This window comes from Solanum dulcamara, chromosome 5 (assembly GCF_947179165.1).
Source record: "Solanum dulcamara chromosome 5, daSolDulc1.2, whole genome shotgun sequence".
Lineage (NCBI taxonomy): Eukaryota > Viridiplantae > Streptophyta > Magnoliopsida > Solanales > Solanaceae > Solanum > Solanum dulcamara.
Window position 1 is genome coordinate 66,573,434 of NC_077241.1, and position 18,819 is coordinate 66,592,252.

The 18,819-nt window shown below is 36.4% G+C and overlaps 1 protein-coding gene across 4 annotated transcripts in view; it reads right to left on the reverse strand.

The window, feature by feature from the left end:
- Positions 1 to 276: 276 nt before the first annotated feature.
- Positions 277 to 18,819, reverse strand: part of LOC129889408 (uncharacterized) — a 61,834-nt gene continuing 43,291 nt past the window's right edge. For 2 of the 4 annotated variants that reach the window (XR_008766907.1, XR_008766908.1), the window contains 11 exons: positions 17,998 to 18,214; positions 17,122 to 17,487; positions 9,641 to 9,742; positions 7,967 to 8,110; positions 7,396 to 7,484; positions 5,920 to 6,002; positions 5,714 to 5,829; positions 5,028 to 5,113; positions 3,533 to 3,632; positions 2,886 to 3,169; positions 948 to 1,029 (listed from right to left, as the gene is read on the reverse strand). Coding sequence is in view for 2 of the 4 variants with exons in the window: in XM_055964692.1 (XP_055820667.1) it covers positions 964 to 1,029; positions 3,533 to 3,632; positions 5,028 to 5,113; positions 5,714 to 5,829; positions 5,920 to 6,002; positions 7,396 to 7,484; positions 7,967 to 8,110; positions 9,641 to 9,742; positions 17,122 to 17,487; positions 17,998 to 18,214 (1,369 nt within the window). In the remaining 2 variants the exon portion in view is untranslated. Of the gene's footprint in view, positions 1,030 to 2,885; positions 3,170 to 3,532; positions 3,633 to 4,787; positions 4,938 to 5,027; positions 5,114 to 5,713; positions 5,830 to 5,919; positions 6,003 to 7,395; positions 7,485 to 7,966; positions 8,111 to 9,640; positions 9,743 to 17,121; positions 17,488 to 17,997; positions 18,215 to 18,819 lie in introns of those variants that run through there. The other 2 variants (XM_055964692.1, XM_055964693.1) reach the window with 2 other exon arrangements.

Genomic DNA, 18,819 nt, shown 5'->3' on the forward strand with positions numbered 1-18,819 from the left:
TATATGGTTTACGTAGAGGGTATTATCATATTATATTATACGTCCTACTCTAATATGTTGTTTTTAGCTTCAATTTATTAGTTTTATTAGCTAATAGCTGTTTTTTAATATATAAAACTTGTATATATCTTTGGAGCGTATAGTTGGTCTTAACAATCTAGGATTAAACATTACACGTATGAAGCAATAAAGGTCAAATGAAAAGTTTAAAGTTAAACGAGCGTTCAATACTAAAAGAAGTAAAAAAAAATTAAATACTGAAAACACAAAACTTAGTATAAAATAAAACAGAATATTAATAGCAGCATATTCATTTGTCCAGAGTATTAGGTACAAGGAACCACCCACCCATAAATAAGCCCATTTTCAGTTCTCTTCAAATCTTAAAGTACATATTATGGTTCAAAAAATTACTAGAAAAGCCCCCCTCAAAAACAAATAAAAATAAAGGAGTTTGAGGAGAGGGAGTTGGACTCCAACCTAATAAAAATGGAAGCCCACTCTGTATATCTCTTTATATACAAAGATAAACAACAACAAAAAAAAAAAAAACCAACATACGAAAATCAACCACAAATCCAGTAACTCTTCAACATACAAATATGTTGTTCATCCTTGACATCAAGAACATATATAGGAATATTTGGTTCATGCTTTGATCAAAGGGACTTAGATGTAGATGCAGCAATGTGTGATGTCAGACGGAACGTTGACTGCGTGCAAACTGGGTAAGCTGGATCAGAAATGTGAAACCAGAACGATGAGCAATGCTAGATCTCAAATGTGAAACCCGGGTAACACACTTCTAAAGTGATTGTGCCACTGAGTAAGCTATGTTGCCAATACGAAACAAAGCAACCAGCAAACCTTTTGATGATGACTTTTTACATTGTGCTGCAGGAGAGAAAATTCTGCATATAAGCAACAACCACCTCAAACGAACTTCACACCCTATAACCGAGACTACATGTATTGAGAGAGCCATTGCTTGCACATATCAAGAACCGGAAGTGCATTAGCATGTAATGCCTGCATTGAGAGTCCAAAGCAGAAAGAGAAATCAGTAAACAAGTGATAAAGTTAGTAACCCCCATCCTACAAGATATAATAATTAAAAGTAAATAATCTTAAACGCCTAAATTCTAGTGAAATGAAAAATAACTTAAGATGTTTGAAATCAAAAGATGTATAGGCAATTGAAAAAGATCAAGTAACCAGGAAACAAAAAGAGTAGTAATATTCTTTCCTAGTAGCCCAAATTCTCTATGCCATAAGGTCAGAGGCAAATCCAGGATTTGATAACTGCAGGCACCACTGTCTTTAATGCGAACTCCAATAGTGAATTGAATTAAGATCTACATTCAATTGGTTCTATCCATTTTGAATTAAATTGATCTATTTGGTTTATAAAACTTTTGATACGTATTCGACTAGTTCTCTCGATTCAAATTCTATTGAATTATGTAATTAAAAACATAAAATAAGAAGAAATTCAATTAGCAGCTACACCTGTTCTATCTATCTATCTATCTATCTATCTATCTATCTATCTATCTATCTATCTATCTCTCTCTCTCTCTCTCTCTCTCTCTCTCTATATATATATATATATATATATATATATATATATATATATATATAGCTAGATTAATATTATGTCTCTACATGACATCACTCTAAGATTTTGAAAATTAAGGAAAGAATAACATTAGCAGGATAGAAGGGAAAAAATGATTAAAATCACATTCAAATACAAATTTCTATATCCAGAAAAAGGAAAAGGAAGCAGATACCCAATTTAAATAAAATAGGGTTGTATAAAGAGAGAAGAAATACAAAGATGAAGAAAATAGAAGAAATTAGAAAAAGAAGCAGAAAGAAAAGGGGTAAGGAGAAGTAGGTGCACAAGGATAAATAAATAGTCTTTGGAGGGAGTCCCATGAGTCATGATCTTGGGTCCAATAGCTGTGAATTTGGCACGTTGTCCATGGAACCCACAATTATTTTGTTACTTCGGGTGACACTGTTTAAATATACACGATTTTTTGTGAAAAAAACTGATACATAAAATTTTACCCGAGTGTTAAAATGCCATATCACCCTCAATACCCTACATAGATCTGCCCCTGCATAAGGTCTATTATGGCAACATCTAGGATTTACTTTTTGTTTTCTATCAAAGGTAAACTAACTTGCATGCAAAGTATTTGGTCAATTGTCGAAGCACATTCTTAAATAGCGTTGAGGCAGTTAAACGTGCGATCCGAGACAATGTTTGCTCCCACAGGGTCAAGGAATTTGAAGTGAGTCTAAATGCATCCTTCATTGCTATCATACCAAAGAAGGAGAAAGTAACAAACAGTAAGCACTATTGACCTATTAGTCTAGTAAGAGCATCTACAAGATAATCTCAAAGGTATCTTTAATAGACTAAAGAAGGTGTTGAATGAGATAGTGTCAAACTCTCAAAACGAGTTCATGAAAGGTAGACAGATCCTAGCCAAAGCTTTGGTGATGGATAAGATAGACAGATCCCCCCCGATAGCTACTTAAGTCGTTACAAAGATCATTATGCCATAATATCATGTGACGAAAAAGTATAAAAGGGCAGCCCGGTGCACTAAAGCTCCCGCTATGATAGAAGAGATTATTAATACCTTGATTCTAATGTAAAACTAAGTAGTAATACACTTATCTACAGGTGTTAGATCCAATCTGTATCTTCTATTTAGCAGGGACAAAATCAATACACACTTAGCTCATTCTAACATTCTAGAACACTAGTACTTTACTTTTAACCCTTGTCAACAATATAGTTGGAGCACCCTGGAAGTATCATATTCAAATTCCAGTAAATCTCGTTAAAGATATATTTAGGTACACACTTCATAAAGGTAGAATCAAGTGGTATTTACTCTATTCTTCCAGTTTCTCATAGCCATAACTAGCTAGACAAACGCAAACACATCAAAATCAGATAATTCTCGATCTGCATCCATGACCAAACAGGTTCACAAGTTTAAAAATCTGTTGTCCCGTGGAATTCCACTCACTGTATACTGGCAGCAGAAAGATCTTCGTAAAGGTAGATACTAAATGATAAGTACGTCGGAAACAACTTGTAGGGCCAGAATGTGTAGAGAACAGTTCCACCGGTAAAGATTAACAACTGTCCAATTGTTTACCAAAGCGGAAGGTTAAAACAGGCTAAGGATCAACCAAATAAGCCAAAATAACCAGCTGAGAAACATGTTTTTTTGCATCTCTCAAGTTGACATTCAAACTTGGTTATTAAGGTTCTTAATACTTTTCACCCAAACATTTACAAAATTTATCTTTGGCATTGGTTAGAAATCCATAGCATCGTTTGGAATACCTTAAACCAATATGTCGAGTTGTCCAGCAAATAAGCCCCTCAGAATATGAATGGGAAAGCAATTACAACATAATCTCATATGGGTATTCCTTGAAATATAATTAGGTTGGTGGAACAAGGTAGTATTTAACTTTGAAGTTCATGAACACAACAAACCTGATGTGCAACATATTGAACATCTGCCACACTTCCACTTCTAGATGCAATTTGGAATGCACTTTTGAGACGCCCACAAACAACACATGCAAGTACTTTCCTGTGAAAGGAAAGCTAAAAAATGAAGTGGCAGTCAAAGTTTACCAGCTAGTTTCTAACAGGAAGTAAAAGAAGTGTAGTGTTGAGTTGGACAAACCGTCTCATCTAAAAGCTTAACCTAGTAGCAGCTTGATCTGTTAGAGAGCATACACTTTTTATTTATTTATTTAAGGTATCAATATGAAAATATTTAGATGAATGACGGTAAGAATCCAACGGCTCTGTTTGCTAATATCTCGTTGAACTATGGAATCATCCCATTTAGAAGTTTAAATTGTTAGAATTCACTTTCAACTAGTTATTTATTTAATTATCTTCTGTGTTATGCCTTCAACAAATTTTATGATATCATAGACATGTAACTTCCATCATTGTAGCCCTTTTATCTGACTTAAGACACACAAATGAACAAATCAAACCATTCATTCCAAGTCCAAGGTGAGAAATATTCTTTGACAAACTTGGAGTATTTAATCATTCAAGTGTTGTACATGAAGGGCTAACTCATTTAGCAAGGGGTACAATTTGAAAATAAAGAATGTTCTGAAGGGGGAATAATCTATTTTGGATGACCCTCAAGTAACAATGGTGGTGGCAGCAAACACATATCAGAAAAAGTGTGAGCAAGTTATAGGCATTGAAATGTGAGACTATCTCATCGAAAATCTTAAAATGTTGGAAACGGGATAGTCTATTTATTTTATATTTACAACATGTTAAAGATTTATTCAAAATAGACAAAGCTAATCATTATTAAAGCAAGCAAAGCATTTGGAGTGAGTGTCATGGGTTTGAGCATTCAATTCTTGACATCATCTTGAGAATGGAATAAAAAAGGCTACAACAGCTACAAGAAGAAGAAGCAGCAAAGAAAGTCGGAAAGGAAGGGGAAAATGAAGTCAAAATCTGATCTGCAGTGTGAACTATGATGGTAGGGATATAAGAGACAAGGGTAGGAAATACAAGGCTCTTTCTGGATGATAGTAAAAATCTTAAGTTGGAATATAGGGGGGGGGGGGGGGGGGGGGGGGCGTAAATGACTCGAATTAGACACACACACACACACACTTAGATCTCTCAACCATAAGTGGAGGGCATGGTCAATAAGCATGATCCAACAAGTTTCGGTGAACAGAGTCCAAAGCATGATAATAAGAGGGGTATTATTATAATCAGGGATAAAAAACAGTGGAGCTGTATTGATATTCAACATGGAACATATTCCATACTTGTAAGCTGGACAGTTTGTAGAAAGAATTCAGATGGTGCTTTACAGGAATCAGAAACAGAAGATTTTTGGCATCAACTAACTGCAATCAGAGGCACATGGAGTGAACACTGGGTAATTAGGAGGTACTTCAATGTATGTAGATTCAAAAGAAAAAAATAAACTGACCTGTGGCTACTAGTCAACATATCAATCAGGCGATCAGGTCGCTCTTTGTGTTTGTTAGCATACACATTAATGGCTGCCCCCAAAACCTAAAAAATCAATATAGTCCATTAAATACGTCATTAGTTCATTAGATACTAGTGTAAATAGAAACCTATAGCAGTTCAAAATTTAGCATAGATGGAAATACTACTTGCGTCATAAATCAGATCCGACTGTTTAAAAAATAATAGATTCCATTAACATTTGGATTCTTGAAATGTTCTTAAACATTTCTACCATTGACAAGGTGAATGAATGACAGGACAGTCGGAGGGGTTAATCAACACCAACCTTTGACACTTCTTTATCCAACTTTGATAACCATTAAAAAGTCATGAAGCATAAGATCATTGGAATAGGTTGCTATGGTTGGTGCTAGTTAAAGCTGTTTTAAAATATGGTGGTTGAACCAGAGAAGTAGAGTATACTTAAATACATGTCCCTTAACAACAAAAATAAATAGAAAAGTGTAGAATTTATCCCCCCCCCCCCCAAATCCCATTTTTTATATCTGACCCACCTGAATATGAATTCCTTAAGAAAATGAGTTTTTTAAAATAAAATAAAAAAAGGGAAAAGGCAGGTCAATCATCCATCGCGGAATAGACAAAAACACACATTGAAGACCAGTGCATTCATAAGAAAACCTGATCCCAATCATCATCATCGATGGTGCCTTTAATGTTCCTAAAGAACTCCGTGAGTTGGCTTCCCCTCTTTCTCTCAGCAAGTGATGCAGCAACACCAGCATATATGTCAACAGCTAAACCAGTTGAGCATAAACCAATGGTAAGTTATAATACTGGAGCACATCCTGGAAAGTTCTGAAGAAAACTGTAAGTATGAGAAGTACCTGGAAGGTTGAATTCATGGATCACCTGGAAAGCCAAGTCGAAATTCCTCTCAGCAAGAGTCTCTGCAATTTCACACCTCCTCCTGCATTTCAACAAATACAAATTGTCAAGCCCTAGCATCGGATAAAATGCTCTACAAAATTGTCCTTACTATCAAGTCACAAGGGATAATATTGGCAATGCTTAAAGTTGAGGGAATTAATATTGTTATATGTTCACTAGTCCTTTAACACTATAAGGACACTATTTTACTATCTAAGTGACATTACTGACACTATTGAGATTACTCTTTCTCTAATAATAGCTTCTTTTGCCATGATCGACTTGATTTTCAGTTATGATTTATAAACTCAAGTTGCTTCATCACCTTGAGTTTGATGTGGTGGGTGAAGAGCCGACAGAATCAATATTGTTATACCTCAGAATCTATCTAGGAAAATAGTATAGAATATTCTTCCCAACCCCATCATAATAAAGAATATCAATATTTAGACAATTTTCTTATTTAAATACTTCTTTTATTTCATTTTGTCTACAATTTAAAATTTCATATAGCCTAAACTCAACAAAGAGTTCTCTTTGAATATTGTCCACCACCTGATCCAAAATAAAAATTGCTGGTGTGACTTCGAAAACAAGACCGCGAGCTCTTAACACCCTGTTTATTGTGTGCATAAAATACTGTATTTTAGATTGCTTCCCACTATTTTAGAATACAAATGAAAATAATAGAAAAAGCACAGGAACAAGCAAATAGTCATGCAATAGTTTAAAGGAGCCTCCGCTAGTTCTAAACAGCTACAACCAAATACCATTTTCGCACATATACACAAGATATTGCATTACAAGGTGGCAAATTAGTTAAGGTGAATCATACTGAATCTTTTCTGAGACCAATGGACAATGTTGTCTACAGTGAAGGACGTGATACTCGGTTGGGCTTTCAGAGAAGGAGCCAAAGATGTAGAATATAGAATGTAACTCCTTTGGCTGGGTACTTTGGAAAGGAATAGGAGAGCCTTTGAGAGGGTTGATAAAGATAAAGGTCTAGTTTGTGTTGCTAGTCAATGTTTTATGTGCAACCTCACGCACTGATCACAGATGACTGGGATGTTATTTGTTATATTTTGGTGTAGGTTATCTACTTTGTGCATACCACCTGTACAGCAGGACTTGGACCAAACAGCATCAACAAATTATTACTTCACCAAAAAACCCAGATATGCTAACTTCAGGGTATAGAGAAAACCAAAACATAAACAACCAAAACAGTTTAATATTTAGCTAGAAGCATTTCAGGTCACCCCATCAAGGAGGGGAAGATCTTCTGGATTCTCTCTGTTTTTTGTGCGCAGCTGGCAGAGATGGTAAAATAATTCTTGATTTTGTAGCCAAAAATGCCTAGTTTGAATAGTTCAGACAGGCTGAAAAATCATGCGACGAAAGGAGAACAAAAACCAAAAACTAGAACAAACCTGAAAGTTTCAGGATCATTAGGATTCCCAAAAAGTGAATGCTTCCACTGTGTTCCTTCTGCGTCATTAAAGCATTTGACAACATCTATCTGCAAATCAGCAAGCATGAACAATCATGAATTCAAGATAGGCGTGAAACAACTTAAGCATCGAAACCCTTATTAATGCTCACAATCAAGTCCAATCTACTATTGAATGATGTTAGAAGCATTATCATTAGATCTGTTGGAAGTCATTTACAAATCCTCTTTCCTCAATCATTTCTAATCAGTAAATGGCTCTAAGAGATGCTTATTTTGACACAGAATTTTCCTAAAACAGATAGTTAATGCAACTTGCTTTTTTGAGAAGAATCTCCCATGAATCTGGATCCTCACAGAAGTTCCATGGGAAATTAAAATGACTATCTTTCAGAGCATCAACTCTTCGACAACAGAGAATAAGGTCCAGAAAGCAGCATCAAATTGAAAGAAGCAACAAAAAGGAACAGGATATGCACCTACTGCATTTTGCTGACAGGTGAAGATATTTTCAATGTCAGTTTACAAGCATCCTATACTTACAGTCCTACCTGGATAGCAACTCTAGCAGAAAATTTGACTAGTCCTTCTTCAGTTAGTTTCTCAGAGGCAGTTTTCCCTCGGATGCCCTTGGTAATAAGCTTAGTAGACTCTCCTGCTTTATGTCGCGCTGACAAGCCTTCCTCGAAATGCATCTACATCACAAATGAAGGCTAAGCAGATGACACAGGAGTAGCTGTACAAGTAAGCAACTAAAACCACACAAGGTGATATAATTTAAGATTCACAAGGTAGAAACGTGACATAAGAGATGAATGTAATCCCTGCATAGGGAAAGAGGAGAGGATCTAAGGATGCAGATAAAGAGTATGAATGCATCATATGTACCAGCAATGCAATCGACAAATAGCAAAAGAGAAAACAACTTGTAATAATTCACAAGAAGAAATATGTTTTCGAAGCAATTGAGATGCCAGTGAACTGTTACATTCTGTATGTCCTGTGTCATTTATGTCAAGCAATTATCTCAAACTAATTACCCATGCATATATTCAATTATTGGCCTAACTGATGTATAAATACCAAAATTTATACTTTTTTAATATCCGTGTACTTCCTGTATTTGTATACTATAGACAGAAAAAGATACAGGTGGATTAATTCTCAAAAAAAAAAAGATATAGGTGGACAAGATATTTTGAAAGAAGTCTTAGTAAGACTGCATTGCTGATATTAATTAATCTAACATAATAATTAAAACATTCTAATTAATGTAATATACATAATAATATAATAGATAACTATATTCTCAGAAATGTAATATAATAAGCAACTATATATGTGTGTGTATATATATATATATATATATATATATGGAAAAGCCTTTATTTACACAATTAGATATTATAAGCCTAATAAGGTCTTTCTGTGGAAAAAAAGCATCAAAACATAAGGAAATAAGTTCTGCAGATTTCTAGTGACTATCCAAGAGTTTCAAACAAATTCCACCACCAAATCATATTGATTGAGCTACTGCTATATCAATTATACTTTAGTTGTTAGTCAATCATAGTCGATGCCACCATCACTGGGTATCACATAACTGTATGTTGAAATGTTTACCTCATACAGCTATTCAGAGGGCACAAATAAATCTATCTAGTACACTTTCTTATTATTTTCGTGATATGTTTGTCATATAGAGAAAATCTATTCTAAGGTCCCAAGACCAATGAAATTATGTCTGTTATAAGCGCTTCAGTTGATCCCATCCTTTAATAATTTTCGGTTTTCTTTGTTAATTAATGATCTCTCATTAAACAAAGTGCAATTTATAGAAACATCACATATACATTTTACCATTGAAGTTGCAATTACAATAAAAAAAATAGAGATTCCATCAGTTCACGAATAATCCAATTCAAGGAGCAACCAGCCATTATTCACAAGGCAGCTGAGGAACATCCAGTGGCTAGTGTCAAATTCACATCTGTTGCTGTTGCAATATGACTGCATTTCTTACATTAGAAGCCCTCCCACTGTTTACTAAACTGTGCCTTCAGCCAGTTTTTAATGGCTTTCCTAAGCAGGAAGTTTTTAGGACAGAGAGTAACGAGAGCACAGCTCTCACGCTTAGGATTCGTAAAACTAATAATTCATTGGTGACTATGAACACCATCTATAATGCAGATGTGCAATAGAACAAGTTCTTAAAATGGACTGACCTTGGCATTCTCCAAGTGTCTTATAGCTTCTTCTTGAGAAGAAGAGTTCATAAACAGTTGTATACAACAAAGCGCAGCAGCCACATGATCCTTCTTTATCACCTGATCATCAAGCAATTTTCAAATACACAAGAAGAGACATGGCACTAGTAGGGACACAAAATAGAAGCAAATAGACTAAGCCAACCTATCATAGAATATGTTAAAGATTTGAGCAAACTCAATTACAATCCAGCATAGATTAACATATAAGAAAAAGGCAGGCATAAGATGTAATGCCCCGCAACTTCTAAGCAAAGATACGAACCATCCTCTGTATGCATATAGGGCCGAACCCGATGACTTCTAAGTTGTACACATATGTTAAGGTCATTTTCGAAGTATTTGAAGTGTATTGGATGTGATTTAGGGTCATAAGGAACCTCAAACGCCAAGCCAAGTTCTAAGCATTTCTATCGGCTAAGTTTTCGCATGAGTTCATATAATGGTCAGCTTCAAACAACCATATCACTCAGCATATAAAGAGTTAGGTGGCCCATGACCTATCAAATTAAAGGTCTATGAGTCTTCCTTCCAACGCCACCAAGTTTGCATCATTTGGAGTAGAAAGTTATGGTTGTTTTACTGAGACATGTCCGGACCGGACAATTCAGCGAACTCGCATGTCAATTCGACAACTTGCCGAATGATTCGGCGTATCGCCGAATTGCCAGTTTAGTCAAAGGCACGCTCTTAAGCCCTGAAGTGAGGCTCAAAACGTGTTGAGTGCTTCCCCTCACTTTATGTGCGCTTCAGTGTCATCATCAAGGTTCTAAGGCAAACTTTTCCTTGCCAATGAGCCTCTTTTGAAGAAGTGATACTAAACAATTGATATTTCACTTTATCATAGTTTTTTTTTTCAATTTCTTTGGTCATATATTTGTCATTCATGTTTATAATTATTAGTCTTGGACTAAACATATATATTTGTATCTTTTTGTCTCTTTGCGCCTTTTTTAATTTAAGCCCACGCTATAGAAAAACTGTTGCAAAGAATAAACTTGATACAACCACGAAATGGATTACCCATTGCCTCAACTTTTTTTTTCTAAAATACAATTGACTTCATCACAAGCTCTGACTCATTACTCCCATCGATGCCACTCTCACACCACTCTTCATTGATCTATAAGCAGCTCCCCTACCTACTACCGATTGATGATTGCCTACTACTTCCTATACATTGAATCGAACAATGGATGCAAAGTTTGGTTTTTATGGAGTTCACAACAGAAAACAAGTGTTGCAGCGGCATACTTACGCAAAACCATTTGAAAATATCCCACCATAACCTCATGGCTAACTTGCAATTTGCCTGTCTCCTTACAAAGAAAACACCAGCTAACTCAGACAATCTTTCGTTTCCTAAGATTCTCCACCGTCAATATCACCCCTCCAGCAGCTAACCAAATGAAAAAACATATATTCCTTGGCACCTAGGTAACCAAACCAAATTAGATGGAAAGTTATACTCTACCCTAACCAGAAGCCTTTTGTAGAAGGGTTTAAATAAGAACACTTAGTTATTTCCCACGTCTCAGCACAAAACATCGGGCCTGGAGACTGGAGACTAGCTCATTATGCTTATTAAGTAAAGCTGGCAATCTCTGAAGCTCAATCACCTCCAATCTTGGAAATAAGTCCCAAAAAGTTTCTCTCCTTGTGCCCCCAACATGCTGAACGGAACATTTCCTTTGGCAAGAGACCCTATAAAAGTCCGGGAAGTCATCTTCCAGCACCAAGTCTCCACACCCTTTTTGCCCCCAAAAACTAACTCTACTCCCCTCTCCCACCCTGAAAGAAATGTTATTATAGGAAACTTCCCACCCCTTCATTATGTTCCTCCACACACCATAGTCAAAGGCATAGTAATCCCCTATGTTTTCCACCCCTTCCATTACTCCCTATTTGTCCATTATCACCCCTCTCTACAGTGCTTGTTACTCCATCTCGAATCTCCACAGACATTTCCCTAAAAGTGCTTTGTTGAAAACCTTCAAGTCTTTAACACCAAGTCTTCCTTACCGTTCTGGAGATGTCATGTCACGGTATCACATCAGACCAAGTGAAATTTCTTTGCCACATTCGCTGCATCCCACAAAATATTTCTTTGCAATCTCTCCAACTTTCCAGTAATACTAATAGGCGCATTAAACAGTTACATACAATATGTAGGGATACTCGAGAAAGTACTCTTAATAAGCACTTTCTTCCCTCCTTTGGACTTTTTTGCCAACCTGCTAGTCTCTTCTCCACCCTTTGAATCGACGAGCCTAACAGTAATCCAAGTTGGGTAGAAGGAAGAGCAAGCATGTCAATGTTACCCACTTCACCAACTGGAATAATCTCAGATTTTCTGAGGTTGATTTTTATCCCTGACACCACCTGAAACCAAATTAGAACTTGCCCAAGGTAGTCCAACGGGATCCCGTCTGCATCAGAACACCAGAATACCATCTGCAAACAAAAGATAAGTAAGCTAAACGGTGCCAACACCACCAACTGCCGCCTTGAAGCCGTTGATATGACCACCTAAAATAGCTTTGTTGACCTGTCCATTATTCAACTCAGAGCTTCCATTACCCTAATAAATAACATAGGTGATAAAGGATCCTCTCGTCTCAAAATTCTTGAGCTACCAAAAAAGCTACATGGACTGTCGTTCACTGGAACTGGAACTGAATTTATTTTTTTGAGTCAAAGGTAACCAATTGTATTTAACCATAACTTAGCACCTGAAAAGAAAATGCTCAGTTAAGAACTTTACAAGGATATACTTACAACCAAAACAGGAGCCCCTATTCAAAAGATGAAAATTTATATATTGCCAATTAAATCTACTAATTCTCCTATATCCTCCCACCTATTTTGTTTACACCAAAAAAGAGTAGACTAAGACAGTTCATCCTAATCTTTTGGATAGGACTGCTAATGTCTTCAAATTGTTTTGAGTTCCTTTCCTTCCAAATTACCCACCATATACAAGCGGGGATAACTTGCCACCAATCTTCATCTCCACTTCTTTTTCCCACACTCTTCCAGCTGTTAAGAAGACCCAATGTCGATCCAGCCATAACCCGATTGACACCCAAGATACAATAGAACATGTACCACAGATTTGTAGTTGTCTTACAATGTAAAAAAAGATGCTCATTATTTTCATCAATCTGCCCACATAATAGACATCTTGAACAAATCTTTTTTTTTTTGAGAAAATAAAAAATCTGAACAAATCTGACTCTCTTCTTTGTACCTTGTCTTGTGTTAAACAAGCTTTCCTGATCACCAGCCAAATAAAGCATGAAACTTTCATAGGGATTTTTGCACTCCAAACTTCCTTCCAAGGCCAGTTTAACTTGATTGGCCCTCTCTGATTTAGGTACCAATAAGCAGATTTGACTGAGACCATTTCCATCTGAAACTGTCTGGTCTCTTGTTTATGCCATTAAAGGATTCTAACAACTGTATCATTGCAGCAACAATTTCAATTTCCCAATCATTAAGTGCCCTCCTGAAATTTAAGTTCCACCCTGATCATTCCACATTTGATTGATACTAGCATTACCCCGGGACATGTTGAAAATAGAACAGGGTAAGTGACCTTTAAACTGCTCTATCCAATCCAGTGATCTTCCGAAAAAGCCGTCTTCCTTCCATCACCCACAGAAATCTCCACCTTACCCCAAAACTCCTGCCAATGGATCCTGATAGCTTTCCAGACACAACTCCCATATGGACTATCAACCTCTTGTGTAAACCACTGATTAAGCATCCCATACTTCTGGGCTATTAGTCTTTTCCAAAGTGCCATATCTTCTGTGTTGAATCTCCAAAGCCATATCTGTAGCAAGCTTTAGTTGTGAAGCCTCAGATTCTTAATTCCCCCCCCCCCCCTGTTTCTTGTTAAGAGTCACTGCTTGCATTTCACCAGATTTCCACTTTTGTTCTCTTTGTTTCCTTTCCAGAGGAAATCTCTTCTCAGCTTGTCAATTTTCTTTTCTACCCCTCTAGGCATTGGGAAGACAGCCATCATATAAGCGGGTAAAGCGTCTAATACAAAATTTATGAGAACCAATCTTCCTCCTAAAGATAGATAATGAGTTTTCCATCTAGACAATTTTTTGTCACATCTTTCAATCAAATCATTCCATATCTCGATAGAGTTGCAAAAACTGGTAGGAGGTAGTAGGCCCCACATGAAATTAACTAAAAACTGAATATTTAACTAAAAAACTAAATATTCAACCTACTGGTGGGCTGTAGTAAGTCCTACATAGTTACCCTATTTTTGTGCTGGTGGGAGGTAGTAGGACCCACATGAAATTAGTCGCGATATGCGCAAGCTAGTCGAAAACCAAGATTTGTAGAAATAATAATAATGAAAGTTCTTTATATTTTTATTGGTATATAAACCTATGATAAAGTCAAGGTACTCTTAGAAAAGTAGTAGGTCCAAAACCAAGGTACTAGGAGACAAGAACCTATTTCCAATGGAAAATCTTAGAAGCGGAAGGTTGTTTGCAACAGCTGGTGTTATATGTGCAAGGACGTGGATCACCTCCTTCTTCATTATGGTCTTACCATGAGATTATGGTGGGATATGTTTAGGTGGTTTGGTACTTCATGGACAATCCTAGAACTATGAGAGTCGCGAGAAGAAGGAGAAGACATAGGGAACGGAATGTGGTTCCACTTTGTTAATGTGGGTGGTGTGGAGAGAGAGAAATAGAAGAGTTTTTGAGGGGGTGAAGTCTAATTTTTCTCAATTAAGGAGTCTCCAATCACTTATTTTCTTTTGGTGCACCCATAGAGTTCCCAGTTGTATAGAAGATTAGGTGGAGTTTGTAGAGAAGCATTTCTTTTTGTAAAATCTCTACCTTTTGGTATACCCCTTGTATTCGATCAGTTTTATGACCATGTTTATGAATGAAAATACTTTTACTTGAGCAAGAAAAAAGTAACCTATATCGATTTTTGTCTTCCACTATTCCCTATCTTTAGCCAAGTCTGCATTGTTTCCAAGAAAATATAGGTCTTTCAAGGCACTTCCTTCAATGGGATTTTAGGTCACCATACTCTCAAGCCTACGGACCGATGCATCTATAGGTCGATACATGACATCACCAAACTATCTCAAGCGACCTACTCTCATTTTAACCTCAATGTGTGTTACTTGCACCTGTTGGTGAGTGTGGTCATTTTTAATCTAATCTTGTATAACTACACATCCATCTTAGTACCCACATCTCTGCAACACTCATCTTGTGGATATGCTGGACTTTAGCGGCCCAACATTCACTACCTTATAACATTTCTGATCTTATAATTGTTCCATACAACTTACTATACATTTAGGTAGGCATCCTTCTATCACATAACATGATGATAGTATGGGAAAGATGAAAGAAGTTTGGAGAAAGAGAGCATCAAACACTCGCTCCAGAGTTGGTGAAGGAAGGAATTATTCCATTTTGGCCCGATATTTGGCCTGATCATCACCGCTCAAAGATCAATTCCATCAACATATGAGGCTTGTTGATGATACGGTATCTTTCATTGCATGAATTGATAGTTACACGACAAGGTTAATGGGATATGAAGTTCACCTGTTCAGAAGATCATGCAATTATTGTTAAAAAACATACTACAGTACAACATCAAATACTGAAGTTTACAGCAGAATATTTCCATGGAAGGATGTTCGGTGCAGAATAGCTCCAATGGAACTAGCTTTGTTTCCATGGACTATAATGCATGAGACCAATTTGACTCAAGACAAGATCAGACAACATTGGTTAACAGGTGCTTTAATGAGTAAAGCAACTGAAAGAATCAACAGATCACCTATCATTATTTTGCAAAGTAGAGGACTGGTAGATGTCATAATCCCTTACAGAGTAAAATGGGCTACACCACAGCAAGTGCCACCACTCTATAAGAAGTAAGGAAGCTTTGGGAGAAATTGATTGTCAACTGAACTCATTCCAAAGAAAATAGTGAGGTTCCACTGATTGACAACCAAACTCACACCACAGATCAGATTGGGGAGGAAGATCAGAATTAGAAATTGATAGAAAAGCAAGGATATGGACTCGTATAAGTAGGAAATAATAAATATCTATTCTAGTTCTATCATCAGCTATGGGTTTGAATCGTCAAAGAGAATGTGAAAAAGGAAAGGAGCAACATGGTAAGGTTGGCAAATGACTGCAAAACTTTTTGCAATATAATTCAGGTATTTAATTTTAATGGATAGAGTGAAGCGCGGAGGAGGGAAGGATGAACTAGTTATAGAAATGTGACGAGAAAATAAAGACATCCGAAGTCTTTGAATTGGTAGCTAGCTAGGCCAGCAAGTAGACACTTCAATGTTATGTAGATACAAAATGCACGTTGAAAATGATGTCCTTCATCATTTTCAGTCGTCTAGAGTTCGATTGGCATAACTTGTCTCACTTAGTTAGAGAGCATCAAAGCCATAAGACTCCTGGAGTGAAGCTTGTGGGAAAACAAAAAGATTGGTCTTCTTAAATTTTATCAGAAAACCTGGATCAAGAAACCAGCTATAGAGTAAAGAAGCCGCGGAAGATATAATTAAAAATAAGTGCACTCTATCTATCGGTTTAATCTAGATACATGGGTCACGGTCACACAATTTAACAGAAGTTATACAAGTGTTGTCAAAGGCGTGCTTAAGCCCTGAAGTGAGGCTCAAAACACGTTGAATGCTTCGCCTAGCTTAATGTGCGCTTTAGTGTCGTCATCAAGGCTCTAAGACATACTTTTCATTGCCAATGAGCATTGCCTGAAGAGGCTACACTAAACAATTGGTGTTTCACTTTACCATTTTTTTTTTCAATTTCATTGTCCATATATTTGTTGTTCGTACTTACAATTATTAGTCTTGGACTAAACATATATATTTGTATTTTTTCCATTTGCACATTTTTCATTAAAGCCCACACTTTATTTGCGCTTGAAACCCCAACAGACCTTGAAGTTTTTTGCGTTTTTTGCTTTTGATAACACTGATTAAAACTGAAGAATTATGAAAATCATTCAGAGAATTCTGGAGTGAAGCTTGTGTGAAAAAAGAAACGTTAAGCTTCTTGAGGTTTACCGAGGAACCTAAACTAAGAAACCAGCAATACTGGAACCTAAACATGAAATCTAGGAATTTGGACCTTTTTTTTGGGATTAAGAGCAGAATAATTCCTTAAAAACTGTGAGTAATAAGTCAGAGAAGACAGGCAGTCCACTCTTAGTCAAAGTTTCAGTGTATCGGATGAAATGGATGTATTTCACTAGCCTTATTTTTTTTCCATCTCCATCAATTAATGCCAAAGGTACATGTAAAGAAATTTAACATCAGATTAGACGCAGGGTCACCGTTGCTTCACATTTTAAAGAAAGAGTTCAAAGGAAAAGATTGTGAATCATACCTGAAACTTGTATAAATAATTGAAATGCTTGTGAGTTTCACAATAATTACAGATGCGAGAAAGTGCTGCAGTTGTATGTATGTTCACTGATGGATCTAGCGATGTTATATTTGAAGTTCTTCCTGACAATACTTCCTCCAAAACAGGCATGGCCCCATAAGCAATGCACAGATCACACAATAGATCAAGGGTCCCATAATCTGTAGCCAAAGGATCTTGTCGTTGAGGGGAAGAAGACGAAGTGACAACGCCCAATGAAGATGGTTGAGGAGGTGGAGGAACAGAATTGGGAGGGAAAAATAACAAGCAAGCATCCTTGTAATGGCCATGTCGAAACATGAAATCAAACAGATGTTGACGAGCATACTGCATTTGAAAGTGTAATACATCAGTGGTAAAGCAGACATCAAGCATGCCTCACTGCTCTTACATGGAACAAGTGAAGAATTGCAATATCAATAAGCTGAAGACCAAACAAAATATAATATTCTTTAATGCTATTCGCCCTCAAACACCAGGAAGTCAACCCACGATAACTGAAAAGACTCCAGACTTCTTGAATTAAATGATAAAGAAGGCTTGTATGAAAATAACATAAGATATAAAAAAAGTAAGATCCTAGGCCCTAGCCTTCATAATTGACAAACTAAAAACCATGCAGTCATTGGGTAATGAAGTATATATAGTGCACATGCATGTAAGATATTGAAGAGAATAACAAATGATCAAATTGCTACAAGTAATACTCCAATATAATAAATAGATACAGATGCTTCAAGATGCTTATCGAGATATAAATTGAGTAAAGGATCTTGAATAAAAAACAAATAGGGTTATCCCAAAGTGTGCTTGTCGTAGGTAAAATTTGAAACTTACATCTTGAAAATAACCGATGCATTCAGTATATCTAACACTGTCCAAGTTGCTCCTAGGTCCATCTTCAAAGTATGTACTGTCATTAAAAGCTTCTAGAGAAAACCTGAATCTCTCTGTCCGTGGATATTTGGATGGTATGTATAACACATTGAGATAGGAATCAGCAGATAGAGAATCATCTAAAATGGCTGGTGCACTTCGAGCCAGATGCTCATACCTTGCATTGTTGCCAGGAAAACCAAAGATGAGAATTTAACTTAAATAGTGAAGGTAAACATCCCAATATAGAAATGAGCTGAATGATGCATTTTTCTGTGTATCTCACTCAGAGCAAAGAGTGACAAAAGACGAACGTCAAGTTATTGACTAAGTTTTTTTTTTGATGAAGTAAGTTTCATTGTTAGCATCAAGAAGATGCAAAAAGATAGTACAAGGATATTGTAATTGAGCTCACAAAAAATGAAGTTAGCACTTAGCTCCTTAAACAGAGGCGGTTATTAAAGACCAGGGAGCTAATAAACTGCATAAAGTTATCAGGGGTATCTCCACAGGGGTTATATTGAACCAACTAAATAAATATAAGAGACATCTAGCCTTGACAAAATGATTTGGAGTTGATAAACCATCAAAGCATCTTCTATTCCTTTCTGTCTGTAAAGGAATCTTCTTATTGACTAAGTTACGCTACAAAGGATAGTGTCTCAAAAGAGAGGTGATGGAAGTTTGCAATTGAAAACAAAATATTTAAACAAGGGACGAGATGGGCATCTCCAAATCACTTTAAAATCTGTTGCCCAATCTATGGTCTACAAAATCTACTGC